Source organism: Erinaceus europaeus, chromosome 8 (assembly GCF_950295315.1).
Source record: "Erinaceus europaeus chromosome 8, mEriEur2.1, whole genome shotgun sequence".
NCBI classification, from domain to species: domain Eukaryota; kingdom Metazoa; phylum Chordata; class Mammalia; order Eulipotyphla; family Erinaceidae; genus Erinaceus; species Erinaceus europaeus.
The window spans coordinates 76,576,702-76,602,040 of record NC_080169.1 but is presented as its reverse complement, the minus strand read 5'-3'; the positions used below and the strand labels follow the sequence as shown (position 1 = coordinate 76,602,040).

General features: G+C 37.3%; 1 protein-coding gene across 1 annotated transcript in view; it reads left to right on the top strand.

Annotated features, from left to right (window-relative positions):
- Positions 1-228: 228 nt before the first annotated feature.
- Positions 229-25,339, top strand: part of LAMB4 (laminin subunit beta 4) — a 125,145-nt gene continuing 100,034 nt past the window's right edge. Inside the window, exons 1-4 of the mRNA XM_060196406.1 lie at positions 229-370; positions 8,512-8,577; positions 18,698-18,855; positions 22,992-23,127. Of these exons, the coding sequence (XP_060052389.1) occupies positions 8,544-8,577; positions 18,698-18,855; positions 22,992-23,127 (328 nt within the window). The 5' untranslated portion in view covers positions 229-370; positions 8,512-8,543. The remainder of the gene's footprint in view (positions 371-8,511; positions 8,578-18,697; positions 18,856-22,991; positions 23,128-25,339) is intronic.

Here is a 25,339-nt window from a genome sequence, read left to right as displayed (position 1 = left end):
TCAGAAATATTGCTAGTTTCCTGCAATAACCCTAATCTCAACCCTGATTCCTGAAATATGGCATAAATGAACATTTGCTGTAAATTCCAGCAGGCTTTGCCTCTATTTATAGTGTGTGTGTGTGTGTGTGTGTGTGTGTGTGTGTGTGTGTGTGTGTGTGTGTGTGTGTGTATGAAAACTGAGGGTAAGTAACTTCACAAATCTTTTTTTTTTTTTTACAGGATTTTGGAAAACCTCTCATCTTTTTTTTTTCCTACCTGTTGGTGCCTCAGGGAAAACATTTTCTACTTAAGTTGACTCTCACTTTCAAGTGTGCCGTTACATGCCCTGTTTGCTGCCTGCACTTCTCCACATAGACTCTCAAATCTGGGTAAGTCTCATCTCTGTCTCCCTGGAATGTTGGCATTTTTAAAGATAAAGTAAAGTTAGCAGTACTGGTTGGGTATAGGACAACCAGCACAGAAAATAAAATTAGAACACAGTGGTTAATCATTACTTTTGTGGTGCTATAATCAGCTAGTGTTTATACCTAAGACATTTATACATAATACAGTGAGAAATGTGGTTCTTGGTACAGAGAAGGTATATTCAAGAGCTCAAGCTTCTTTGTACCTTGAGGGAAACTTTAAATGTTTAGCATTGAACTGCACACCTCACTATTGTGTGTTAGGCATACATGTTTATTATCAAAGTGATGTATCTTGGGCCAATTTAAGAAGTTAGAAGTCTGCAGAATTATCCCTATCTTCAAAATATTTTTGTGAATACCCTAGGAATGTATAAATATCAACTTGTAAGAAAAGCATGACGTCTTCTGTGTCTCAAGGAAAAGTAAACTTCACAGCTCTACATTCTGCAATCCACATAGTGATGCAATTTGGGCAAAATGGTTGAAATATCTACTGATTGCTGATATAATGTGCAAATCAGGAAAAGTTAAACATAAGATTTCTATGTGAACTGTCATTCTAGATGTATAAAATTATTCATTTGAAGCCAGAAAAAGGGTTAAGGACTAATACAAATAGATTGATTAGCATTAGGCCGTGTTACATAGTACTATGCCATTTGCATAAGTACAGACAAGAGTGGATTGCTGGACTGTCCTGTGGGAAGGCTTTTTACTATTGTTTGCACCTGTGGGTCTGGGTGCTGGTTTACTTGGTACTTCATCAAGTCTTCATCTGTTTCATTCAAGTTGTTGTGACAAAAAAAGAGAGACTTTGACAAGGTGTGGCACTGAGCAACATTCCAAAGAGGGCAGTTGAGACTGAATAAACAGACAGTACATTAAAATCAATTAGCAATGTCGGTTGAATAGAGTGTACTGTTTATTGTTATAATGCATTTCAGACCAGTGTCAGCATTCATTGAGCAAATATCACAGCACAGTTGGTGTCTTTGAAAATCTATTTACATATGATTTTCTCAAAGAAAGTTTGATGTTATATTTGTTAATTACGATTAATTATATATATTATTTAAACTCATCAATGGATTTAGTAAGAATAAAGTTCATGCAATGTTTTTACAAATGTCAAATCTGGTATACCAAACAGGAAAGCAACACCAACTAAATTTATGATTTGATAAAGGAAGATACCATGACTCCTGAAATTGTGTTAAATATGCTGCTATGGGTTTTATGATGCTTGGGTAGGTGATTTCAGACAATAACACTTTGGAAGTTGCCAGACTTACTACAATATCTGTCTTGTTTGTGTTACCTAAAATGAGAAGCAGAAAACCAAGAGGAAGATCAGAGATGAATAGCTGATGGCATTGAAGTGGGATGTGAAGGGGGAGCAAGGTCCTGGCTTGGGGCAGTGAAGCCACTTTTAGGGTTTTTCAAATTCAGTGCTTCTCACATTTGGGGGTAGATTATTCTTTGTTATGGGGTGAGTGCTGTCCTGTGCATTGTAGACTACTTTTCTTTTTTTAAGTATATTTCTCTCCCTTTTTTTTTAAAGATTTTATTTATTTATTTATTTATTTATTTATTTATTTGAGAAAGATAGAAATCAGACATCGCTCTTATACATGTGCTGCCGGGGATTGAACTCTGGACCTTATGCTTGAGAGTCTAGTGCCTTAACCACTGCGCCACCTCCTGGACCACTTGTAGAATATTTCTTTAGCTAATTCATGATCTTTTCACACTAGATACCAGTGGATCCCCTCCTGTATTGTGATAGAAATATCTGCAGACATTGCTAAGTATTTTCTGTGGGACAATGCCAACTTGTTGAGAACAATTAAACTCATGAGAAGCAGGAAAACTGATATATACCAAAGCATTTTCAGCTTAATTACAGGAGCCAGCCACAATCCATCTTCCCTGACAAAGACAAAGATTATATTTCAGGATTCATAATTAAATGAGAAGAGACATAAGGGATTAATTGGTAACAGGAAGTTCATCTGCAAAGTGACAGAGAGAAATAAGAGAATCAGAGATGATTTAAGCTCTTTCCAGCATTTTACAGGATCATTTCAAGGAGAATATTTTCAGTAACCTGAATACACCAGAGTTAATTTGCATCTTAATACCTTGTGCATTGGGGGTTTCCAAAACAGCTGAGATAAAAGATTCAAAGCCCCAAGAGACTGACATACTTTCATGATAGCTTTTTGGCTACTACCAGTCCACCTCATCATTCAGGGCCCTAGTCAGGGAATCTGGGATTCCCACATAGAAATGACGGGCATAGACCTCTAACAGATCCCTCTCGCCTCTGTCATTGATTATCTCCATCAGGAACAACATAATGGACCCTCTTGTGGGCCTCTATGGGACTTTGCCCTCAATGTGGGTCAACATTAGAAGAGATTGCCCCATTCTCCGAAAGGAGGTTGGGTCAAAATTCTCTGCCACTTGAGGAAGACAGGTCCTGTAAAGGGACCTGCCTAGGGAGTCAGGCGGTAGCGTAACTGGTTAAGCACAGGCAGCGCAAAGCACAAGGACCAGTGTAAGGATCCTGGTTCAAGCCCCCTGGCTCCCCACCTGCAGGGGAGTCACTTCACAAGTGATAAAACAGCTCTGCAGGTGTCTATCTTTCTCTCCCCCTCTACAGAGGCCTGTTTCTGTCTTTCCCTAGTGGGGTAGGGCTCTGGAGAGGTGGGGTTCCAGGACACATTGGTGAGGTCATGTGCCCAGGGAATTCATGTTGACATCATGAAAGCATCAGGAACTTGGTAGCTGAAAAGCATTAAGATATAAAGCAGAACAAATTGTTTAATAACCAGGAACCTAAAGGTAGATGGAGATGAGAATTGAGAATGGCCTCCATTAGTTTTCCCGGCTATGATAAAATATTGAAAACTATTGATTAGGGGTGAAGGGGACTGGCGGTAGTGCACCTGGTTAAGCATGCACACTACAGTGCACAAAGACCCGGGTTCAAGCCCCTGGTCCCTGCCTGCAGGGGAAAAGCTTCACGAGTAGTGAAGCAGGGCTGCAGGTATTTATCTTTCTCCCTCTCTATTACCCCCTCAATTTCTCTCTGTTTCTGTCCAATAATAAATATTTTAAAAGAACTATTGATCAATAATTACATCTATAGATTTCCTTCCCTCCCAAGTTTTCCTGTTACAATATTTAAGACTCTATGTTTAAAAACAGTGTTAAAAACCTGTCTATCTCTAAGACTTCATAAGAACTATGGTGATTATCTTTGGGGGTTTGGGGCCACAGAATATTGGTGGTGGGTGTGGTGTGGCTTTACACCTCTTTGATCTCATAATCTTATAAATCACTATGATAGTGCTTATGAAATACTTAAATTAAATAAAGATAGGGATTGGGTGGTGGCGTACTGGTTGAGCGCACTGTTACAATGCCCAAGGACCTGGGTTTGAGTACCCAGTCCCCACCTGCAAGGGGAAAGCTATGAAATGGTGAAGCAGTGCTGTGGGTGTCTCTCTGTTTCTCTCCATCTCTATCACCCCCTTCCCTCTTGATTTCTGGCTGTCTCTATCCAATAAATAAAGATAATAAGAAAATTAAAAAATAAAATGAAATAAAGATAGTGTTAATTTCACACAGAAGCATTGGAAGGCAAACAACTATGGAGATTCAAGGAAAATCAAAGACTAGAAGTCACAAAATTAAGAACAAGAAACCCAGAGAAGTCTATAGGGAAAAATCAGGAGAAAAATGTAGAACTAAGACTGGCAACTGATATGAGGACCTTGAAACCAAGACCAATGCAGTAATAGCAGGGAGGGGCACCTCCAGGAAGCATCAGGTTGAAGCTTGAAGTGAGGGCAAGTGAAGTTAACAGAATAATCAGCAAATAAAAATCAAGCTAGAATGCTGTGTATACAGTTAGTGGCAAGGCTAGATACTAAGGTGTTTTGACATAAGAAATGCAAACTAGGGAGTTGGGTGGTAGCGCAGCAGGTTATACACAGGTGGCACAAAGGACAAGGACCGGTGTAAGGATCCTGGTTCAAGCCCCTGGCTCCCCACCTGCAGGGGGGGTCACTTCACAGTCAGTGAAGCAGGTCTGCAGGTGTCTTTCTCTCCCCCTCTCTGTCTTCCTCTCCTTTGTCCATTTCTCTCTGTCCTATCCAACAATGACGACGTCAATAACTACAACAATAAAAAGACTACAAGGGCAACAAAAGGGAATAAATAAATATTAAAAAAAAGAAAGAAACACAAACTATACAGCAAAAGACTTCCATGCCGGAAGCTCTGAGGTCCCAGGTGTAATAACCAATACCACCATGTGCCGGAACTCATCAGTGCCCTGGTAAATAAGAAAAGGAAAGAAAGACAAACTATAAGGAACTAAAGTAAATAAAAGCTTTGATATTTTGCTAACTGAAAGATGAGTTTGCCTTCAAGTGCTTACAATATACTAGGAACGTTAAAAACAAACTTGAATGGTACCAGGGAGTAAACCCAAAGTCTTACATGTTCATGATACACTGACTGAGTTACCAGGGTTCTGGCCCAAGTTTCATTCTGCATTTTTGAGAGAAAGAGAAAAGAAGGGAGAGAGCTGGAGCTGGGGCATGGGAGTTGGTTGTTAATTGTTGGAGTCCTGGTGGAAAGAACCCAAGTAGGGGGTAAAAGTATTTTTCAGACAGCCATTTTGGGGAGATGAAAAATTATACCCATGTGTCAACAGCTGTATTATAATTGTCCACTAAACCCCTCCCATAAAGAAAAAAATTAATTAAAATGTGCTAATTGAAAGAAACCATTCACAAAGTATCAAATGTATTATTTTATTTACATGAAATACACAGAGATATAAAACTGAATTAGTAGTTGTCAAGAACTGTTGAAAGAAGCAGATGGGTCTTGACTTTCAAAGTGTCTGTTTTTTTGGGAATAATGAAAATGTTATAAAGTTTGATAGTGGTGAGGGCTATACAATTCTTAGTTTAACTCTAGTCCTCTTTTTTGTTAGTGTTTTTCTTTTTTCAAATATTTTATTTATGTATTAGTTTTTAATTTGATAGAACAAAAAGAATTAAGAGGGAAAAGGAGCCAGAGAGAGAGAGGTAGCACTGCTTTACCCCTTGTGAAACTTCCCCCTGCAAGTGGGGACCAGGGGCTTGAACACAGGTCCTTGTATATGGTAGCATGTGCACTCAACCAGGTGTGCCTTCCTCACCCCCCTCTACACACACTTCCCATAAATTTCTTGTAAGAGTATAACTGAGAGAAACTTTGTAGATGGTGGTTTGATAGTAGCACCAATACTTTATGTATGTGCATGTCATAACACATGCGTGTAAGAATGCATGTGTGTGGGGGCCGGTGGTGGCGCACCTGGTTGAGCGCACATGTTATAATGCTCAAGTACCCGGGTTTGAACCCCCAGTCCCCACCTGCAGAGGGAAAACTTCACGAGTGGTGAAGCAATGTTGCAGGTTTCACTCTGTCTCTCTCCCTTTATGTCACCCCCTTCCTTCTCGATTTCTGGCTGTCTCTATCCAATAAATAAATAAATAAGTTTTTAAAAAGAATGTATATGTGTGGGTGTTCATTCTTTATTATATAGACATTTAATATGCTTGTTGCTTCATTACTTCTACTCTGTTTAATATACCTTGGCTAATAATGATGATGGTTTATGGAAAACATCTGAAATAGGGACATGTTAGAAACAAAGTATACACTAGTCAGTGGGGAATTTGTTCAACAGGTTCTGGTTTCTGCTGTCAAATATTACTGAGCAAGTATTTCAACATTTGAAAAAAATGTAAAGGAAGCTGGTAGAAAAAGACAAGGAGGTTTATCCTTCTGTTTTTTGTATTCGAGGTTCTTTTATTGCTGTAGTTTATATATGTTACCAAATGGCCTACATTTCTCTGAAAGATACAGCTAAAGGATGGTTTCACTCTTGTGCAGTATACGAATTGAAACACATGAGTCTGTGAAAAAGAAAGAAGTAGGGAGTCGGGTGGTACTGCAGAGGGTTAAGCGCAGGTGGCACAAAGTGTGAGGACCGACCTCGGATCCTGGTTTGAGCCCCCAGCTCCCCACCTGCAGGGGAGTCGCTTCACAAGCAGTGAAGCAGTTCTGCAGGTGTCTATCTTTCTCTCCCCCTCTCTGTCTTCCCCTCCTCTCTCCATTTCTCTCTGTCCTATGTAACAACAATGACATCAATAATAATTACTACAACATTAAAACAAAGGCAACAAAAGGGAATAAATATATATATAAATAAATATATATAAATAATATATATAAAAATAAATATATATAAATAAATAAATATATATAAGTGATTTAAAAAAAAAGAAAGAAAAAGAAAGAAGTAGTCAAACTGACTGTCACTAAGACTATGAAAACTATAGTGATTATCCTTTGGGGATGGGGAGGGCACAGAACTGTGGTGGTGGGTTGATGTATTATGGAACTATTCCCCTATAATCTTATACCGCTTATTGTAATACCACTAATTAAAATAAAATTTAAAATAAATTAAAACAAGATACTAGTACAGAGGAGCACTATACTCTCTCTTTCCAATCCACCTATATCAGGGATCCCCACAACAGTGATTTAAGGGCCTTCTATGGCAAACGCTAGAAGAAGAAGAGCCTTCTATCTGAATATTTACAGTCAAATCAGTAAAAATGACACAGATTTGATTTGTAGCAGTTCCCAGGTCTACGGCCATACCACCCTGAACACGCCCGATCTCGTCTGATCTCGGAAGCAGTTCCCAGGTGATCTTGATATATCTCACTAGGTTCAAAGTTGCTGATGTAAATGTGTATTTATTGCTATAGAGATATATTGCCTAGCATACGCTGATTGAAATAAAAATATAGTATATATATTTAAATTATTTCTATTTATTTTAGGTTCATGATTGGTCAACAATTTGTTTGGCTTTGTATATTAACTTTCTTTCAGTCACCAGGTTCCAGATGCTAGCATGATGCCAACCAGACTTCCCTGGACAGACAACCCCGCCAATGTGTCCTGGAGCTCCACTTCCCCAGAGCCCTACCCTACTAGGGAAAGAAAGAGGCAGGTTGGGAGTATGGATTGACCTATCAACGCCCATGTTCAGCGGGGGGAGCAATTACAGAAGCCAGACCTTCCACCTTCTGCATCCCACAATGACCTTGGGTCCATGCTCCCAGAAGGTTAAAGTATATGAAAGCTATCAGGGGAGGGATACAGAGTTCTGGTGGTGGGAATTGTGTGGAGTTGTACCCCTCTTATCCTATGGTTTTGTCAATGTTCCCTTTTTATAAATAATAAATAGATACTAAAAATAAAAAATAATAATAACAACAATGATAAACAACAAGGGCAACAAAGGGAAAAAAATAGCCTCCAGGAGCAGTGGATTCGTAGTGCAGGCACTAGAGTCCCAGCAATAACCCTGGAGGCAAAAAAAAAAAAAAAAAAGAAAGCCTTTTGCGTAGCCATTATGCTTTCTCACAGCCACCAATATAGCTATTTTTGAAAAACATTTGTATGCAAGGAAAACTATAGGAAGATATTGGCTTTTTCTCTGGGTGGTAGCACTATAGATAAAAATTTCTTTGCCTGATTTTTCTATGTTCTCAATAAAGAGTACATGTTAATTAAACAATTAAATTTTTACAAGGTGGTAAGAATGATGAAAATCATTTAAAATTAAAATACAAAGAAAATTATTTTGTTTCACATTATTTTTCAAAAATGATTACCTTCAGTGATTAAAAATAATATAAGTATTTATAAAATTGTTATACCTTTTTAAGTTTTATTTATTTATTTTTATTGATTATAAGACTTATAATCTCAGAATATGTACCAGCACACTTCACCCACTAACAGAATACTATCTCCATTTTAAGGTGCTCCCTTTAATTACCTTTCCATGACCACTTTAGTATACTTTCTTTTTAAAGAAATTGGATGCTGTAACCATTTTTGCATCCCTACATGTAAGAAATATTAGATACATGTTCCAACCACTGAAGAAAGCTAGTAACAACCACTGATTCCATGAGTGACTGACTATTACTTCCTCTTTTTAAACCTAGCAAAACCGAATTTATTTACTTCCTGAAAAAGAATGCAATTTGAACTGGCCTTTGTTTTGCACCTTGGTGAGTATGAGTTATTGAATTCATTTTATGTTTCTATTGAGTTGTTCTAAAACATTAATAGAAATAGTTTTTAGCCACATCCACATTTTATACTACTATATATGTGCATGGTTCTTCTCTTGTACGATTTTATCAGGCAACTAGAAAGTTCCACTCCACATTATCATCCATACACAACCATTTCTACCACACTTTAAGAAAATGTCAGCAGATAAGTAAATTAAGATACTAAAGAAGGTAAAATATATTGAGATACCGAATTCATAAATATAATGCATTTTGATTGAAATATAACTCCACTTTAAAGATAGTGCTCATGATGATGTCTCATGAAGAATTTATAGGAAAATTCCCCTCCCCTAAATATACAGCAGCTCTGAACTAACAGGTCAATGTCTCCATGTTTCTGATGTCTTCAACAGACTAGTAATAATTTACATTAGCCATAGAGACGTTTCTAGTAATTACTCTCTTTGATCCTGACTTTCCTATAAGGGCTCTTTGTTGTAAGTAACTTAGTACAAATTAAATTGTTTTGACTCTTCTCTTCAAAGAGTCCTTCTGAATTTCTTCATAGGAGCACACTTTAAGAGTCTCCTCTTCTAATTCTGTATTTCCCAAACCCTGTGGCGATTTCCTGGTTAGATTAGCTAGCAGTGGAGGATATAAGAATGGTTCTAAGTAACTAAATGCTCATTGATTCTCTTGAAAAGTTCCTACCCTTAGACAGCCAAAGCAATAGCCAGAGGGCATAGAGATTATATTAAACCCCTCAGGACTTTGAAATTTAGAAGTTGTCTTACACAGTAGAAAAGAGATGCTTTAATTTAAATGATCTGGGATGTTTGCTTTGAGAATAAACTACTTTGCAAAAGTTGAGGCTATCACAGCCTCTTAAATATCTTTCTCACACCTTGGCAAGAGTTCTAAACCATTCCCCAGTTGCTCAAAGTCTTGGGTTAAGAGACTTCTCTCTTTGGAGAGATATTCAAGACTAAATCAAATAGGCTGTGGAGATAGAATAAAGGTTGTGCATGCCTGAGGCTCTGTTGAGGTCCTAAATTTAATCCCCAGTACCACCATAAACCAGAGCTGAGCAGTGTTCTGGCAAAAAAAAAAAATTAATTAAATTAGACAGAAAGACAGCATTATAATAGACCCCAAATTTCTAACTCTAATCTTGTCTTGGTCATACCCAAATTTTAAGAGTTCATCTACCATCCATTTTAACCCTATATCATCAGGTTGACATTTCAATCATAGGCATTTATTTAAATACTGAAGCCTATTTAAACACCATTTTATGTCTAACTTAAAAAAAAAAAAAGAAAGGAAAAAGAACCCTGAAACATTCATTGGCCATAGGTTTTGGAAATTGAATACAAAGTGCAAAGCTTATTTACTGTGCTTGTTTGTATCTCTAGTTATCCATAATAAACATGTGTGCACATGTTTATTTAAAATGTTCACAGCTTCTAAAACTCTAAAGGGAACTTAAAGTACATGAAAACATCTCACATATTTATGGGATTTATAGCAATACACAAAGTTACTAAATAGAAAATTACATAGCAAGCTAGATCTATGAAATGATTAAATAAGTTTGTGGGCTAAGGGAAATAGCTCAATGTTAATATACCTAGGTTCAGTCCCAGACACCAACATAAACTAGAGCTAAGCAATATTCTGGTCTCTCTTTTTATCTGTCTCTCTCATTAAAATAGCTAAATACATCCTTAAAAAGGAAACTTTGCTATGAGTTCTCTTTAACTGGATAGATCTTCTCAATTCATTTTAATAAGATTCCATCTTCAATTTGGGTATCATTTTTTGGAATACATTAATTATCTATAGGCATAAACATGATTATTTTTTGAGTCAATTCCAATCCGTTGCTAATGTGATAAACTGGTAGCTAAAAATTTCAACCTAGAAAGGATACTGCTGAGTTTATATTCAGGTATGGAGCTTTAACTAATTTTCTAGACATCTTTTGCTGAATACTTTAAACCAGGAGTTTATATTTGCATATATAATATTACAAGAACAATAGTTTAATTTCCCTAAGCCTGGAATATTTTTGTTTCTGAAAAATTCACATCTGATCAAAACAAGTTTAGCCAAGTCGGGTAATAAAAACATGTTAAATCTCTAAGGTAACAATTCCAATAAAAGAAGTCAGGATGGAACTTGTCTGAAAGAAAAAAAGAATTCTTGGAAGGGAAGCAGTAGTCAATCTACACCTAGTATTAACAGATAATTATACTGGAACTTGTTTCAAAAAGTCTTTTGCTATTGGACTCCTAATTTTTGTTTAGTTATTTATCCTAGCTGCTAATTTTATGAAATGAAAAAGTGTCTGAGTTTGGATGGCTAGTTGAATGAGAGGAAACATTTATTTTTTATTATTTATTTATTTATTATTACTTATTATTATTTGCAGCCTATGAGGTGGCTCAGCAGTTGCTGAGGCCTCAGATCTGTTGCTAAAACCAGAGCAAAGCTCTTGACTCTTTCTCTTCTGAGATTAATAAATACATCTTTTTAAAATATATATATATTAGGGTCAACAAAACAGTTCACCTGGACTATGCACCTGCTTTGTCAGGTACAGGAGCCAAGTTGAACCTGGCGCCCACCACACGGAAGGAAGCTTCAGTGTTGTAACATTCCCTCTGTCTCTCTTTCTATATAAAGAACAAAGTCACTGCAGAGAGATGAACCCACAGTAACAGTGACAACTAAAAGCCCGTTTTAACTAAACTTGTATTACTATACAATGAAATAAAAAGTGTATGATGAAAATAACTTTCTTCACATACCTATTTCAAAGAAAGAGAAAGATGTGATTTTGTTTTAGAATAATTAGTTTTGCAGAAGAAAAAAAATCTCTTTTTGAACTGACATTTGAAAATTGGTGGAGGAGACATTTTGTATGATATTCTTTGTTGTAGGATTTCATTTTTAATGCTGTTTAATGCCTGGTATTAATCACAAAATAGCAAGTTTATTTGACATGGCTCAAATGGATAATGTGTGCTTGAGGAAAAGAATATTATTTTCAGTAACCTATATTTTTGGAGGACAAATTAAAATAAACAAACTCATCAAGTGCAAAACAATTCTATAAAAATCTTTATATTTTTGCAACTGAGAAAACTTAGGAGAAATGAAGCTTTCCACAGTATGGTAATTATCTTTCATTATGGGCCCATCCCTCTCACTCCTGTTTGCTGAAATCTGGGTGTAGAATAAATTTTCACATCTCAAGGGGAAAGTATATGAACATCTGGAACATGCCATGTGTGCTATTTTAGAGTGTGGAGTTTACTTGACAGGCCATCTAAAACCTGATGACATGTTTTTGAAAGGAGACAATTTTTTATATTTTTAAAACTTTCTGTTTTATGAAATGTTTGGCAGATTGGATGCAGCTATAGGAAATAATATAAAGAGGTCTCACATGCACTTCACCCACTTTCCCTGATAGTAAGATATAGTTAACTAATAAGCATTAAAGACATTGATATAATACATTAACTCTATTCAGACTTCAACACTTTCACATACATTCATTCATGAGTGCACATGTATTTAATTCTATTCAAGTTCCTCATACATACAAATTGCTTTGACAGGTGGCCATAGTTAAGATGCAGAACTGCTTCATTACTTCAAAGGTCTCAGGACTTGTTATACATTCATTCGTCCTCCTTTCTTCCTCCCTGAGCACTACTAAGCTGGTCTTTCAGTATAGTTTGCCATTCAAGACATAACATTCATTAAAACATATGCAGCATACATTTTAAGATTGACTTTTTTCATTCAGCATAATTCCATTCAGATTCATTGACGTTGTTGGTTGTGCCAATAACTTGTTTCTTCTTATCATTAAGTATTTGGTCATGCTATGAATGGCCAAACTTTCCTTAAGTAATAAGCATTAAAAAAATGTTTCCAGCTTGGGACTATTACAAATAAAGTTGTAGTCTATGGACACCTGTATGTAGGATTTTATGGAAACATCCGTTTTAATTTCTCTAGAATTAAAACCTCAGTGAAATTGCTGAATTGAATGATAAACATATGCTTAGTTTGATTAAAACTACTATACCAGGGACTGGGCGGTGGTGTACTGGGTTAAGCACACATAGTACTAAGCACAAAGATCTGGGTTCCAGTACTAGCTCCCCATCTACAGGGGGACGCTTCACAACTGGTGAAGCAGATCTGCAAGTGTAGCTCTTTCTCCCTCTCTCTCTCCCCTCCTTTCTCAATTTCTCTCTGTCCTATCCAATAAAATAGAAAAAATGGCCACCAGAAGCAGTGGATTTTTTGTAGTGCCCACACCAAACCCCAGTGGTAACCCTGGAGACAAAAAAAAAAAAAAAAAAAAAGGAAGAAGAAACTACCATACTTTTCCCCATAATGACTAGCATTGATAGTGACTACTAGTGATGTATTGGTTACCAGTTTCTCTATATCTCCAGCAATGGTTTGTTTGTTTGTTTGTTTGTTCTTTCTGATAGATATGAAGTACTATTTCATTGTGGTTTTGATTTACATTTTTTATTCCCCACACCAACCCCAATTTTGTCCTTCTTGGTTTATTTTAAATTATACTTATTTGTGGTATTACTGGGTGGTAAGTAGTGACTCAAGAGTTGTAATTCAGGGCCAAAGTGTTCATGCAATCATTGTTTTGAGGAACTGAGATCCTAGGAGCACCAATTAAATGTACAGGTCAACATGTTGCTTGTCTGAGATGTTTGAACCTGGGTCTTTGCGCTTGGTAATAGATGTGCTTAACCAGATATGTCATGGCCTGGCCAGGCTCGGCCCCTTTAATTTGATTGTTTTTTTAAGCCATTTTTTTTAAACTGATTTATATGATCAGTGAAATATCTGTTCCTGTTACTTGCCATTTCTAAAAAAAAAAAAAAAATTTTTTTTCAGAGTTCTTTATGTATTTAGATTAAGAGCTTCATCAAAGATGTGATTTGCAACTACATTCTCCCTTGCCTTTTCAACTCTTCACAAAGCCTTTCTTGGAACTTTATTTTTTTAATTTGATGAGGTCCAGCTTACAAATATTTCCTTTTATGAATTAAGCTCTTGTTAGTTCCTAAAACCTTCAAATCTCTGATTCCATCGATTTTTCTACTGTGTCTTATAGCTACATCGTTTTGTATTTTACACTTAAGTCCATGATCTACTTTTTATTAATCTTTTATGAAGTGTGAGGTTTTGGTTACAGTTCCTTTTTTGACCTCTAAATGTTTATTTGTTTCAGCACCGTGTATTCCTCCATTGAATTGTCTTTGCATTTCAAAACATACTTGGGGAGGTGCGGGTATACAGCATAATGGTTATGCAAAGAGACTCATGCTTGACGCCCTGAAGTTCTAGGTTCAGTTCCCTGCACCACATAAGCCAGAGTTGAGCAGTGCGGCTGGTAAAAAGCAACAACAAAAACATTAAGAGACAGGATTAGAATTCTCTTTCCTCGTGTCTAGGCATGTGTTCCTTATTTGTCCCAAAATACTAGAGAACTTTTAACAAATGGAGGCTATCTCAAATTAGGTTTCCTGAAGCAGAGTCTGAGAGAAGAATGTATATTCAGGTGATTTGTGGGGGAAGTGCTCTAAAGAAGACAGTGAGGGAAGTAGAGTCAGGTGAGGTCCCAGCTAGAATCTGGTTTCAGTTAACTCTGAGGAAAGATTCTGAGCATAAATCACACTGCAGTGTTGGTTCCAAACTGTTTCAAAAGGTGCTAGCCTTTTGAACTATGTATTATTGGTTAAAGTTTGATTAAGCTGGGGAAAAGTGTACAAATGGTGTAAAATCCCAAACAAGAGATTTCCATATTGCAAATGCTAATAGAATCTCCATCTGGAGTCTTAATGATCAATTGAATTGTTAGTAGTATTAAGAATAAAAGAACTGGAGGCAGGAGGAAGTGCACTTGGTTGAGTGCATATGTTATAGTGGGTTAGGACCAGGACTAAAGCCTCTTATCCTCACTTTCAAGGGGAAACCTTCACAAGGGGTGAAGCAGCCTCTCTCTCTCTCTCTCTCTCTCTCTCTCTCACTCTCTCTCTCTCTCTCTTGCTCTCTCTCTCTCAATTTCTCTCTGTTTCTATCACATAAATAAAATATTGTTTTAAAGACAATAAAAGAACTAGGACCGGGCAGTAGTGTTGGGAAATTGTGCACATGTGGTCGAACATTGGCAGGGCCCACAAACCACTATATTTCCATGCAAGTATTATTTACAGATCTCCACCACATTATCCCCTCAGAGTATTGTTAATTCAGTTAAAACCATCGCAACAGTTGCTAAGGATGCTTCCACCTTCCCAACATGCCTTTTTGCCTCTCTCCACCCCCTTTTCTAGCCAGTCCCATCCGGACTTGCCACTTCCAGAATCCTCCCATAAAAGCCTCTCCTATTTCCGTTTTAGCTCTCTTTGCTCTTTTCTCTTCCAACCCAACCTGGAGAAGGGCTGTTGGGCATAGTGGGAGGCAGCCATTTTGCTAGCTCCACGTGGCCTGAACCATTGTGCTCACAGCCAATTCCGGGGCATCCGCATGAATAAAGATTTGCATTCCTGCTCCTCCACGAGTTCTTGGTGTCTTCTCTCTCCCCTGCCATGCAGCCGGACACAGTAGTGATACTAGTTGAGCACACTTGTTAACAATGTACCAGGACCAGGATTCAAGACCCCAGACCTCACTTTCATGATGGGGAAGCTTCACGAGAAGTCAAGTAGTGCTGCAGGTGTCTCTCTCTTTCCCTTTCCATCTCTCCTTACGTTCTCAACTATTTCCTGTCTCTATCAAAATTAATTAATTAATTAATTTTTTAAAAGAATAAAAAAAGAACTGCTAGCTTTTCAACTTAACCAGTTGATTCTTTTTTATATTTTATTTTTATTATTTATTTATCATTTATAAAAAGGAAACATTGACAAAACCATAGGATAAGAGGGGTACAACTCCACACAATTCCCACCACCAGAACTCTGTATCCCACCCCATCTCCCGATAGCTTTCCTATTTTTTAATCCTCTGGGAGTATGGACCCAAGGTCACTGTGGGATGTAGAAGGTGGAAAGTCTAGCTTCTGTAATTGCTTCCCCACTGAATATGGGCATTGACAGGTTGATCAATGCTCCCAGCAGGCCTCTTTCTTTCCCTAGTGGGGCAGGGCTCTGTGGAAGTGGAGCACTAGGACACATTGGTGGGGTTGTCTGTCCAGGGAAGTCTGATTGGCATCATGCAGTGGATTTGTAGTGTCAACACCAAGCCCCAGCAATAACTCTGGAAGCAAATAATAATAATAATAATAATGTATATAAGACTTGTGAAAACTATGGTGGTTCACCAGAGTCCTATCCCATTAGTTGGGGCTATGGATCGACATGCCAACAACCATATTCAGTGAAGAAACAATTACAGAAGCCAGACCTTCCACATTTGGCACCCCATAATGATCCTGGGTCCATACTCTCAAAGGGATAAAGAATAGGGAATCTTCTCGAATTTTGTATACCATCCCCTCCATTGAAGATTCCCTATTTTTTTTTTTACCTCCAGGATTATTGCTGGGGCTCAGTGCCTGCACTACGAATCCATTGCTCCTGGAGGCTATTTTTCCCCCTTTTTATTGCCCTTGTTGTTTATCGTCAATCATTATTAAATCACTAATAAAAAAAAGAAAACTCTGGTGGTTATCTTTGGGAGGTGGGAGGGGGGTAACTTGGGTGGCATGGGTGGCATGGAACACTACCCTGTTATAATCTTGTAACCAATTATAGTTTCATAGTTCCTCTCTTTCTCTCTCTTTCTCACTCTCTCTCTCTTTCACACACACACACACACACACACACACAATAATAACCACTTTAGTTCTTCTAAAGTCTTAGAGACAGTTGTGTTTTTTTGTTGTTTTTTTTTTGTTTTTTTTGTTTATTTATTTATTATTTTTTCTTTTTTATTTCTTTATTGGGGAATTAATGCTTTTTTTGTTTGTTTGAGGTTTTTTGTGTTTTTTTTTTTTGTGCAAGTCCATGTGTTTCAATTCTCTATATTCCAAATGTGAGAAAACCATCCAGAAGTTATCTTTTACTTCCTTATAATCATTAATCTTAGCCATTTCTAGGTCAATCCATTTAATCATGAAGGACAGGATATCATATTTTTAAATTGCCATGTAGCACTCCATTGAGTATTTCCTATAGCTTCTTTATCCAGGCATCTGTCAATGGACATTTATTTAGATTGCTTCTATACTTGGGCTACTATGAATAATGCAAATGAGCACGGGGTGTATATATCACTTCAAGTTAGTGTTTCCATGTATTATTATTATTATTATTTACCTCCAGGGTTATTGCTGGGGCTTGGTGCCTGCACTACAAATCCACTGCTCTTGAAGGCCATTTTTTGTTTCATTTTGTTGCCTTTGTTATTATTATTGCCATTGATGATGTTGTTGTTGTTGTTGTTGGATAGGACAGAGAGAAATTGAGAGAGGAGGGGACACAGAGAGGGGCAGAGAAAGGCAGACACTTGCAGACCTGCTTCACTGCCCATGAAGCAACCCCCTGCAGGTGGGGAGTCAAGGGCTCCTACCAGGATCCTTATGCAGTTCCTTGCGCTTTGCACCATGTTCACTTAACTTTCTGTGCTGCCACCTGACCCTCTTTTTATTATTATTGATTGAATATTGATCCAAAAGACTATAGGACAAGAGAGGTACAATTCCACACAATTCCCACCACCAGAGTTCTTCATCCCATCCCCTCCATGGGAAGCTTTCCTATTCTTTATCTCTCTGGGAGCATGGACCCAGGATCATTATGGGGTGCAGAAGGTGGGAGGTCTGGCTTCTGTAATTGCTTCTTTGCTGAACATGGGCCTTGGCATGTCAAACCATACTCCCAGCCTGTTTCTGTCTTTCCCTAGTGGGGCAGGAGTCTGGAGAGGTGAGTTTCCAGGGTAGATTGGTGAGGTCATCTGTCCAGGGTAGTCAGGTTGGCATCATGGTAGCATCCACAATTTGGTGGATGAAAAAGCATTAATATATATATATATATATATATATATATATATATATATATATCAGAACAAATTGTTTAATAATTAGGAACCTGAAGGTAAGCATATAGCAAATGAGATACATGGGCTCTCATTTTGGAAAAAGCTGATATAGAATGGGAGATCTTTACATGCCATATATCAGACAAGAGGCTAATAACCAAAATATATAAAGTGTTCACCAAACTTAGCAACAAAAAAAGCAAATGATCCAATCCAAAAGTGTGGAGAGGACATGAACAGAATATTCATTACAGAAGAGATACAGAAGGCCAAGAAACATAGAAAAATTGCTCCAGGTCACTGATTGTCAGAGAAATGCAAATAAAGACAACAATAAGATACCACCTCACCCCGGTGAGAATGCCATACATCAAAAAGGACAGCAGCAACAAATGCTGGAGTGGTAGTGGGGACAAAAACAAAAAACAAAAAAAAAACCCTCTGCACTGCACTGCTGGTGGGAATTGGTCCAACCCCTGTGGAGAGCAGTCTGGAGAACCTTTACAAGGTTAGAAATGGAACTTCTTTATGATCCAGTAACCCCTTTCCTAGGGATATATCCTAAGGACTCAGTCACACCCATCCAAAAAGATACATTTATACCTGTGTTCATAGCAGCACAATTTGTAATAGCCAAAACCTGGCAGCATCTCAGGTGCTCAACAACAGATGAATGGCTAAGAAAGTTGTGGTACACGATGGAATACTACTATCAAAAATAATGAACCCACCTTGTCTGACTCATCTTTATGAAGCTAGAAGAAATGTTAAGTGAGATAAGTCAGGAAGAGAAAGACAAGTATGGGATGATCCCACTCATAAACAGAAGTGGAGAAAGAACAGAAAAGGGAATGCAAAGTAGAATTTGACTGAGTTTGGAGTATTATACTAAAGTTAAAAAAAAAAAAACTGGGTGGAGAATGAGGGTAGATTTTCATGTCACATAACCAGTGGCTTCTGTAGGCCCTGTACCATGCCTAGACTACTTCTATATAACTGTTTCTGTTGTGTTCAGGGTTGCTCAGCTACACAAAAGCCCAGGATGAATGTAGTAGGGGTGCCTGCCATCCCACCACTGGAAATCTTTTAGTGGGCCGCAGTGCCCAGCTCATAGCTTCTTCTACCTGTGGACTGAACAGAGCTCAGAAGTACTGCATCCTGAGCTACCTGGAGGTGGGTCAGTTCTTTGTTTACCTGTTGGCACATTATTTAGTCACTAATGTAAACTTTCCAACTATATCAGGGGTCAACCAAACAACACTAGTGAAAGAGATAAAGTCCTTCCTAAACATTGACAACCATTCCATAGACGATGCAAAGTCTAGAATCCCTGACTTATTAGAAATGGGAAAAAGCTGTTGCATCTCTCGTTACTTTGGTAACAAGACAAAATAATAATAATAGACAAAATAATAATAATAATAGATTAATAATAAATAACTTTGTTTCAACTTTGAAGGAAATTGCTATAAAATATACTGCTCTGAGACCAACAAAATAGCTCACTTGGATAATATGCTGCTTTGCCATGTGCATAAGCCAGGTTGGAGCCCAGCCTCCACCACATTGAAAAAAGCTTTGGTGCAATGGTCTCATTCTCTCTTTTACTTTTTCTCTTGCTCTTTTTGCTTCTCTGTCTCTATATGGAAATAAAGAAGAGGAGGGAGAGGAAGAGTAATGGGGTAGATAAAGACAAAAATGTACTGCTCTATTTAACATACTTTGTAACTCCCATAGACTAACCATAATTGACTCATTTGGCAAAAATTGAGATGCTACGTGATCTCTAGGTCATTATCCTGAATATAAGTTCATATATATATATATATATATATATATATATATATATACTTATATTTATTTATATATTTATATTATTTATATTTATATTACAGAACTATATGTCAACAGGGGTTTGAATCCACACCATTCCCACCATCAGAGATTTGAGTCTTTACTCTCGCCACTGCAATCCACCACAGTTCCCCTAAAGTTGTAGACATGGGCCAACCATCTTCTCTACGACTATCTGTCCACATTTATACATAGTTGCCCCTTCTTTTTCTGATACAATCCTCTCTTTCCCTCTAAGCCACTCATAGCATCGCAGCTACCTCCATATGTCCCTCTCCTTTTCCTTGTCTATCTGAGTCCTATTGGAGCTGGAGGATAGAGTCCTCTTATTGTTTCTCTTTTGACAGAAACAGTGGGGATATAGAACATTATACTGATTGTACACCAGCCTCATAAAACCATTTTGAAGTTGCATTGTTTGAAAAACCCAATGTGAACATATTCCCTTAAAGACCAATCTTATAATAGGACCAGTTGTTTTAGAGTTTGTTTTTTTTCCCCCTTCCTTGTGCTCTGGGAGTAGACCAAGCATCCAAGGTCATCTCAGTATCATACCTGCTAAAAAGTCTGAGGCAACCACGTCAACTCCTTAAATGAGAGGATGTACAGGAAGGAAATGGAACATAAGCCTAATGTTAGCAGCTCAGGCTTTTCCATGTATTGTTCACCTAGGGCCACCCCTGGAGGTCTCTAGGACATACTTTGTATTCCAATTGTTTTTTTAGTAAAAGAGGATAATTTTAAATAAGTGGAGACAACATGTGGGTTCTCAGCACTATTCTCAGTTTGGGAAATATTTGTGTTAAGAAAGCAAATTCTTGACATATACAAGGAAATGGCACAGTAGAAGTTTTATTCAAGCCTAGGTCAGATGAGATGAATGGATAGGGACTTTACTAAGTAAGTCCACACCTTCTAGACAAACAAGTGATGTTCGGCTCTAATATTAGACACTTCCCAGTACTGACACTACCCATCTCACAGGTCTTTGTTTATCTGTTGTCATAAGGCAACATACTCTGACAATAACTATAAATGGATTTTCCTATCATTTCAAAGCAATACCACCAAAATTAGAAGTAAATCAAACTTCAGAGCCTTTTCTTTATTGTTTTTATCTTTGATTTCTGAAGTAACTTTTGTTTTCTAGACTTTTAATGTTTAAGAAATGTTTGTTTGGTCTAGAAAATCACAGAAGTATTAAAAATCCTAGAGGTGGAAAAAAGTTTCAAACTTAAAATCCCTACTGACAAAATAATACAGCTGAGGCTACAAGTACTAGTCACATGAATATTCATGATATTCATGCTGTATGCAGAATACATATTTTTTTCACCCATTATCTAACAGTGCTACCAAGAAAATGTTCTTTTCAGAAGTTTCAAATCAATATTGGTCTTTTAGTGTTGTCTGAGTTGAGACGGATGCCCACATTTAGTTGCTACAACTAAGTGCCCTCCGTAGCCAGCCCCATCAAAGGCAATGTTTCTAAAATGTTTACAGAATGCTCTATAGACCCTGAAGTTAAACATTTTCCCTGAGTAATTTCCATAGTATTGTTGAAAATACTTTGAAGTTTTGACATATTTTGGTGGAATCATAGGGCTTCTGCTGTTCATTTAGCTCAGGTCTTATGGAAACATTCTTACGTGCAGGATTGGTTTAATTTTTATTATTTCTTGATTTTCTTCAGGTACTTTGATTTTCTTCAAGTATAAAGTTTATGGAAGTCTATGATTCTAAAAAGAAGATATGGTTCTTTGAAGAGTTTATTTCTTTGACTGACTCCAACTGAAATAATCACTAGAATAATAATATAGTCATTCAACAAATTTTAACAAGTATCTACTATAAGCCAGACACTGTAGCAATAAAGTCAATTTACCCTCATTCAACTTAACTGTAATAACAGAGACAATCATCCAGCAAATACATAATAACCTCAAGTGGTAATAAGGGCCTAGATAATATATATAAATCAGAGCTTGGTGTCTGCATGATTTCATCTTTCCTGGGGATATTTTTTGCCTTCCTTTCCTCGCTCCTCCCCTTCTCTTTCCTTCCTCCCTTTATTCCTTCCTTTCTTTTTATTCTTCCTCCTCTCATTTTTTCCCCTCCTTTTTGATAGAGGGTATGAAAAGATAGTGAAAAAGAGTCAGAGAAAAGGAGACACCTGCAACACTGCCCCACTTATTTATAGTCTTCCCCTTGCAGTTAAGAACTGGGATCTTGAACCTGGCTTCTCATATGCAGCAATGTATATGCTCTATCAGATGACCCACCTCCTGCCCCCCTGATTTCAGGCAATTTCCAGCCAAAAGGTTATAATAAGCAGAAGTTCTTCTTAGAAATTTTGCTAAAATTCTCCCCTAAAATCCTGCAAGCCATGAATAACTTTGTAGTCTACTAGCTGTCTTTTGAAAATCTTTGCACATTCCCTTAGAAGTTCTAAATGCTGATACAAGTAGACATGAAACAAGCTCAAAAGCTGAAGTTGTCTGATGTAACCTTTGAAAATTCGAGGGGCTGAAAGTGGCACACCTGGCTGAGCACATACATCATCGTGTGCAAGGACCCCCAGTCTCCACCTGCAGGAGAGGAAGCTTCAAGAGTGTTAATGCAGTGTTTCTTTTTTTTACTCTCTCTCTATCTCCCCTTCTGCTCTTAATTTCTCACTGTACTAACAAAATAAAATAACAAATGTATTAATAATTCATTGTAAGCAAAACACATTCAATTCACTAATAAAGTCTTCCAGTATTCACGACAAGAGAGTAGATCTCTACAGTAAGCTAAATGAAAATCTTTTATAAAGTCCACAAGTGTGATGTAAATATTTTGGTCATGGAAGTTTTTTCTACCAAAACTCATGCCTAATAAACAAAGGATAATAGGTGGTCCAGGAGGTGGTGGAATGGATAAAGCGCTGGATTCTCAAGCATGAAGTCCCAAGTTCAGTCCCCAGCAACACATGTACCAGAGTGATAACTGGCTCTTTCTCTCTCTCCTCCTATCTTTCTCATTAATAAATAAACAAAATATTAAAAAAAGAAAGGATAATAGTTGCCATAGTCTGGTGCCTAATTGTCTCTTTAATTTCTTGCCAGATATTCTTTTTTATAAACTAAAAGAAGAAATTCCAACATAAAGTGTTTAAATTGCTACACCATAATTTGAAATAGCTTCAGATTACTTGGTATATGAGAAAAAATAAGTTTTATGTAAACTTATATTCTTGCCCCAAATACATAAATTCACAAAATTTATATGCCATATTTTAATATCATTTCTAGTTGTACTATTAGGTACTTATTGACGGAAAAGTTAATGTCTTGTTATTTCCTCTGCTTTTTTATTTTTAGCCTGATCAGAAGACAAATATAGTAAGTACAGCTTGTTTTCAAATTCAAATAAACAATAAGCAATTACTATTCTTTCTCTACGGCATTTTCCAGGGAGAACAAAAATGCTTCATCTGTGACTCCAGATTTTCATATGATCCACACACCCAACCCAACAGCCATACCATAGAAAATGTACTCACTAGCTTTGAGAAAGATAAAGAAAAGAAACGGTGGCAATCTGAAAATGGTATGATTGAGCTCTTTTCAATTTTTTATTTTTTCATACTTTTATATTTATTTATTTATTTATGCCTGAGTCTGAAATCTGATATGCAGGTGGATACTAATTATTGTCTGTGGAGGTGATGTCATGGCTGGCAGAAGGACCAGAAAGCTGGATCAGGGAAGAGAGTAGCTCCCAAATATGGGAAAGGTGTATAAATATTGTTAACTGTAAACCCCATAGATTTAGTGTGATCTGGGGCCCATATTCAGCTTAGGAGCCTATGTGACCTCTGCATTTCTGTAGGTCTGAGCTCACATTCTGTGGTCATAAGTAGGAACACTCCAAGCTGCCCCAATATCAGGATCCATCTTCCTCAGGTGTAACAAAGTATATTGTCCAGGCTCCCTTCGGAGGATGGAACATTCTCTCCTGTTGTTGATCCAAGTTGAGGGCAAGGTCATATGGGGGCCCACAAAGGGGTCTATTGTGTTGTTCCTGATAGAAATGACCAGTAACAATGGAGAGAGGGATTTATTTGAGGTCTAGGCCCATCATGTCTGTTTGGGACTCTCAGGACTCCCCAATTAGGGCCCCAGCTGATGGGGTGGCCTGGTAGTGACTAAAGAGTCATCGTTAAAGTATGCCAGTCTCTTCCCACATTCAGCTTTTGCAGTCCTTGCTTTGATGAGGTTTTTTTATGCTTTTAATAAGACAGCATTTTCAGGATCTGATTTAACACTGTCACAGCAAGGAATTATGTTGGAATGAAATTGCATTCATCAGGCATATGGAGAACATAATTTATTTTCATTTAAAAAAAAAGATTATTTTTTACTAGACAAGCCAAAGTATACTTTAAGCACATAATTCAGAGTCGTTTACTCTTTCTATGGGAGGGAAAGAAAAAAATCTCAGTATCCATATTTTTCTTTGTAAAAAAAAAAAAGCTATTAACACTAATAAGAATATTTATGAAATACTATAAATTGAATTTATTATGCCAGAGAAAGCCTGAGAGTTACCAGTGTGCACATTTTCTTTCTCAAACACATGAAAGGAGAGAGAAAAAGAATATTTTGCTTCTTGCTATAAATCAAAAGTTGTCATTTAAAAAGGGGTTGGGGCAGGCAGTGGCATACCTGGTTGACTGCACATGTTACAATGAGCAAGGACCAAGGTTCAAGCCCCTAGTCTCCACCTGCAAGGGGGGAAGCTTCTGAGTGGTGAAGCAATGCTGCAGGTGCCTCTCTGTCTCTCTTTATCCCACTCTGCTTTAGTGATTTCTCTGTCTCTATTAAATAAATAAGTTTGTTCATATTTTATCAAAGGGGTTCATGGTTTACAGTGCAGACATATACACATGGGTATGACTTCATTATGCACCAGGACCCAAAATATCTCTTTTGACGTTCCCTCTCCCTCCTTTCCCAGAACCCTTTGTTTTGATGCAATGTAGCATCCAGTATTCTTCCTCCCTGTCCCCATTTATCAAGTCCTGCTTAGAAGAGAAATCATTCAGTATTTGTCCTGCTCTTCCTTTTAAATTTATCTCACTTAACATGATGCCCCCAGTTCTATCCAAGATGACCAAAAGTAGATGAATTCATCATTTTTAGCAACTAAGTACTGTTCCATTTTGTATTATGTGCAAGTTGGCTAATGACTGAAGTCCTGTACTTCCTGGATTTATGTCCTTCTCTGTTCCCAAACAGTTGTGATATTAGATTTTATAGTGACCCTGACAGCCCACATTTCCCACCTTAGATTTGGATCTGATCAGGAACTTCTTATATCCCACCCCAATCTTGCATACCTAAATATATTGCTTCCAGGCTGGATTTCACAGTAGCTCACTCATAACTCTCTCTCTCTCCTCAACACTTCCCTTCATTTTTTTCCCTTCATCATTACAATTTTATTTCATTACCACATTTAAAACACTTTTAGCTACAGTCTATTCTCTTCAAATATCTGAATGTATTTTCTTTAGTGGATCCTAAATATTTGAGGGTGGTATGGGAATAACTATAATATATAAGATAGTTTAGGGCCAGCATAATTATGAGGCTGTTATTCTATGTTGTCTGTTGGACCATGATGTTTAGTGCCTTCTAAAATCCAATTTGTTTTGAATCCTAATTCTTGAACTTGAGTTGGACTCTCCCTAATGATTGTGAGGTCATTTTTACCACAGTCACCAGTTTTCTTTGATAAGTAGTTATTTTGACCTGCA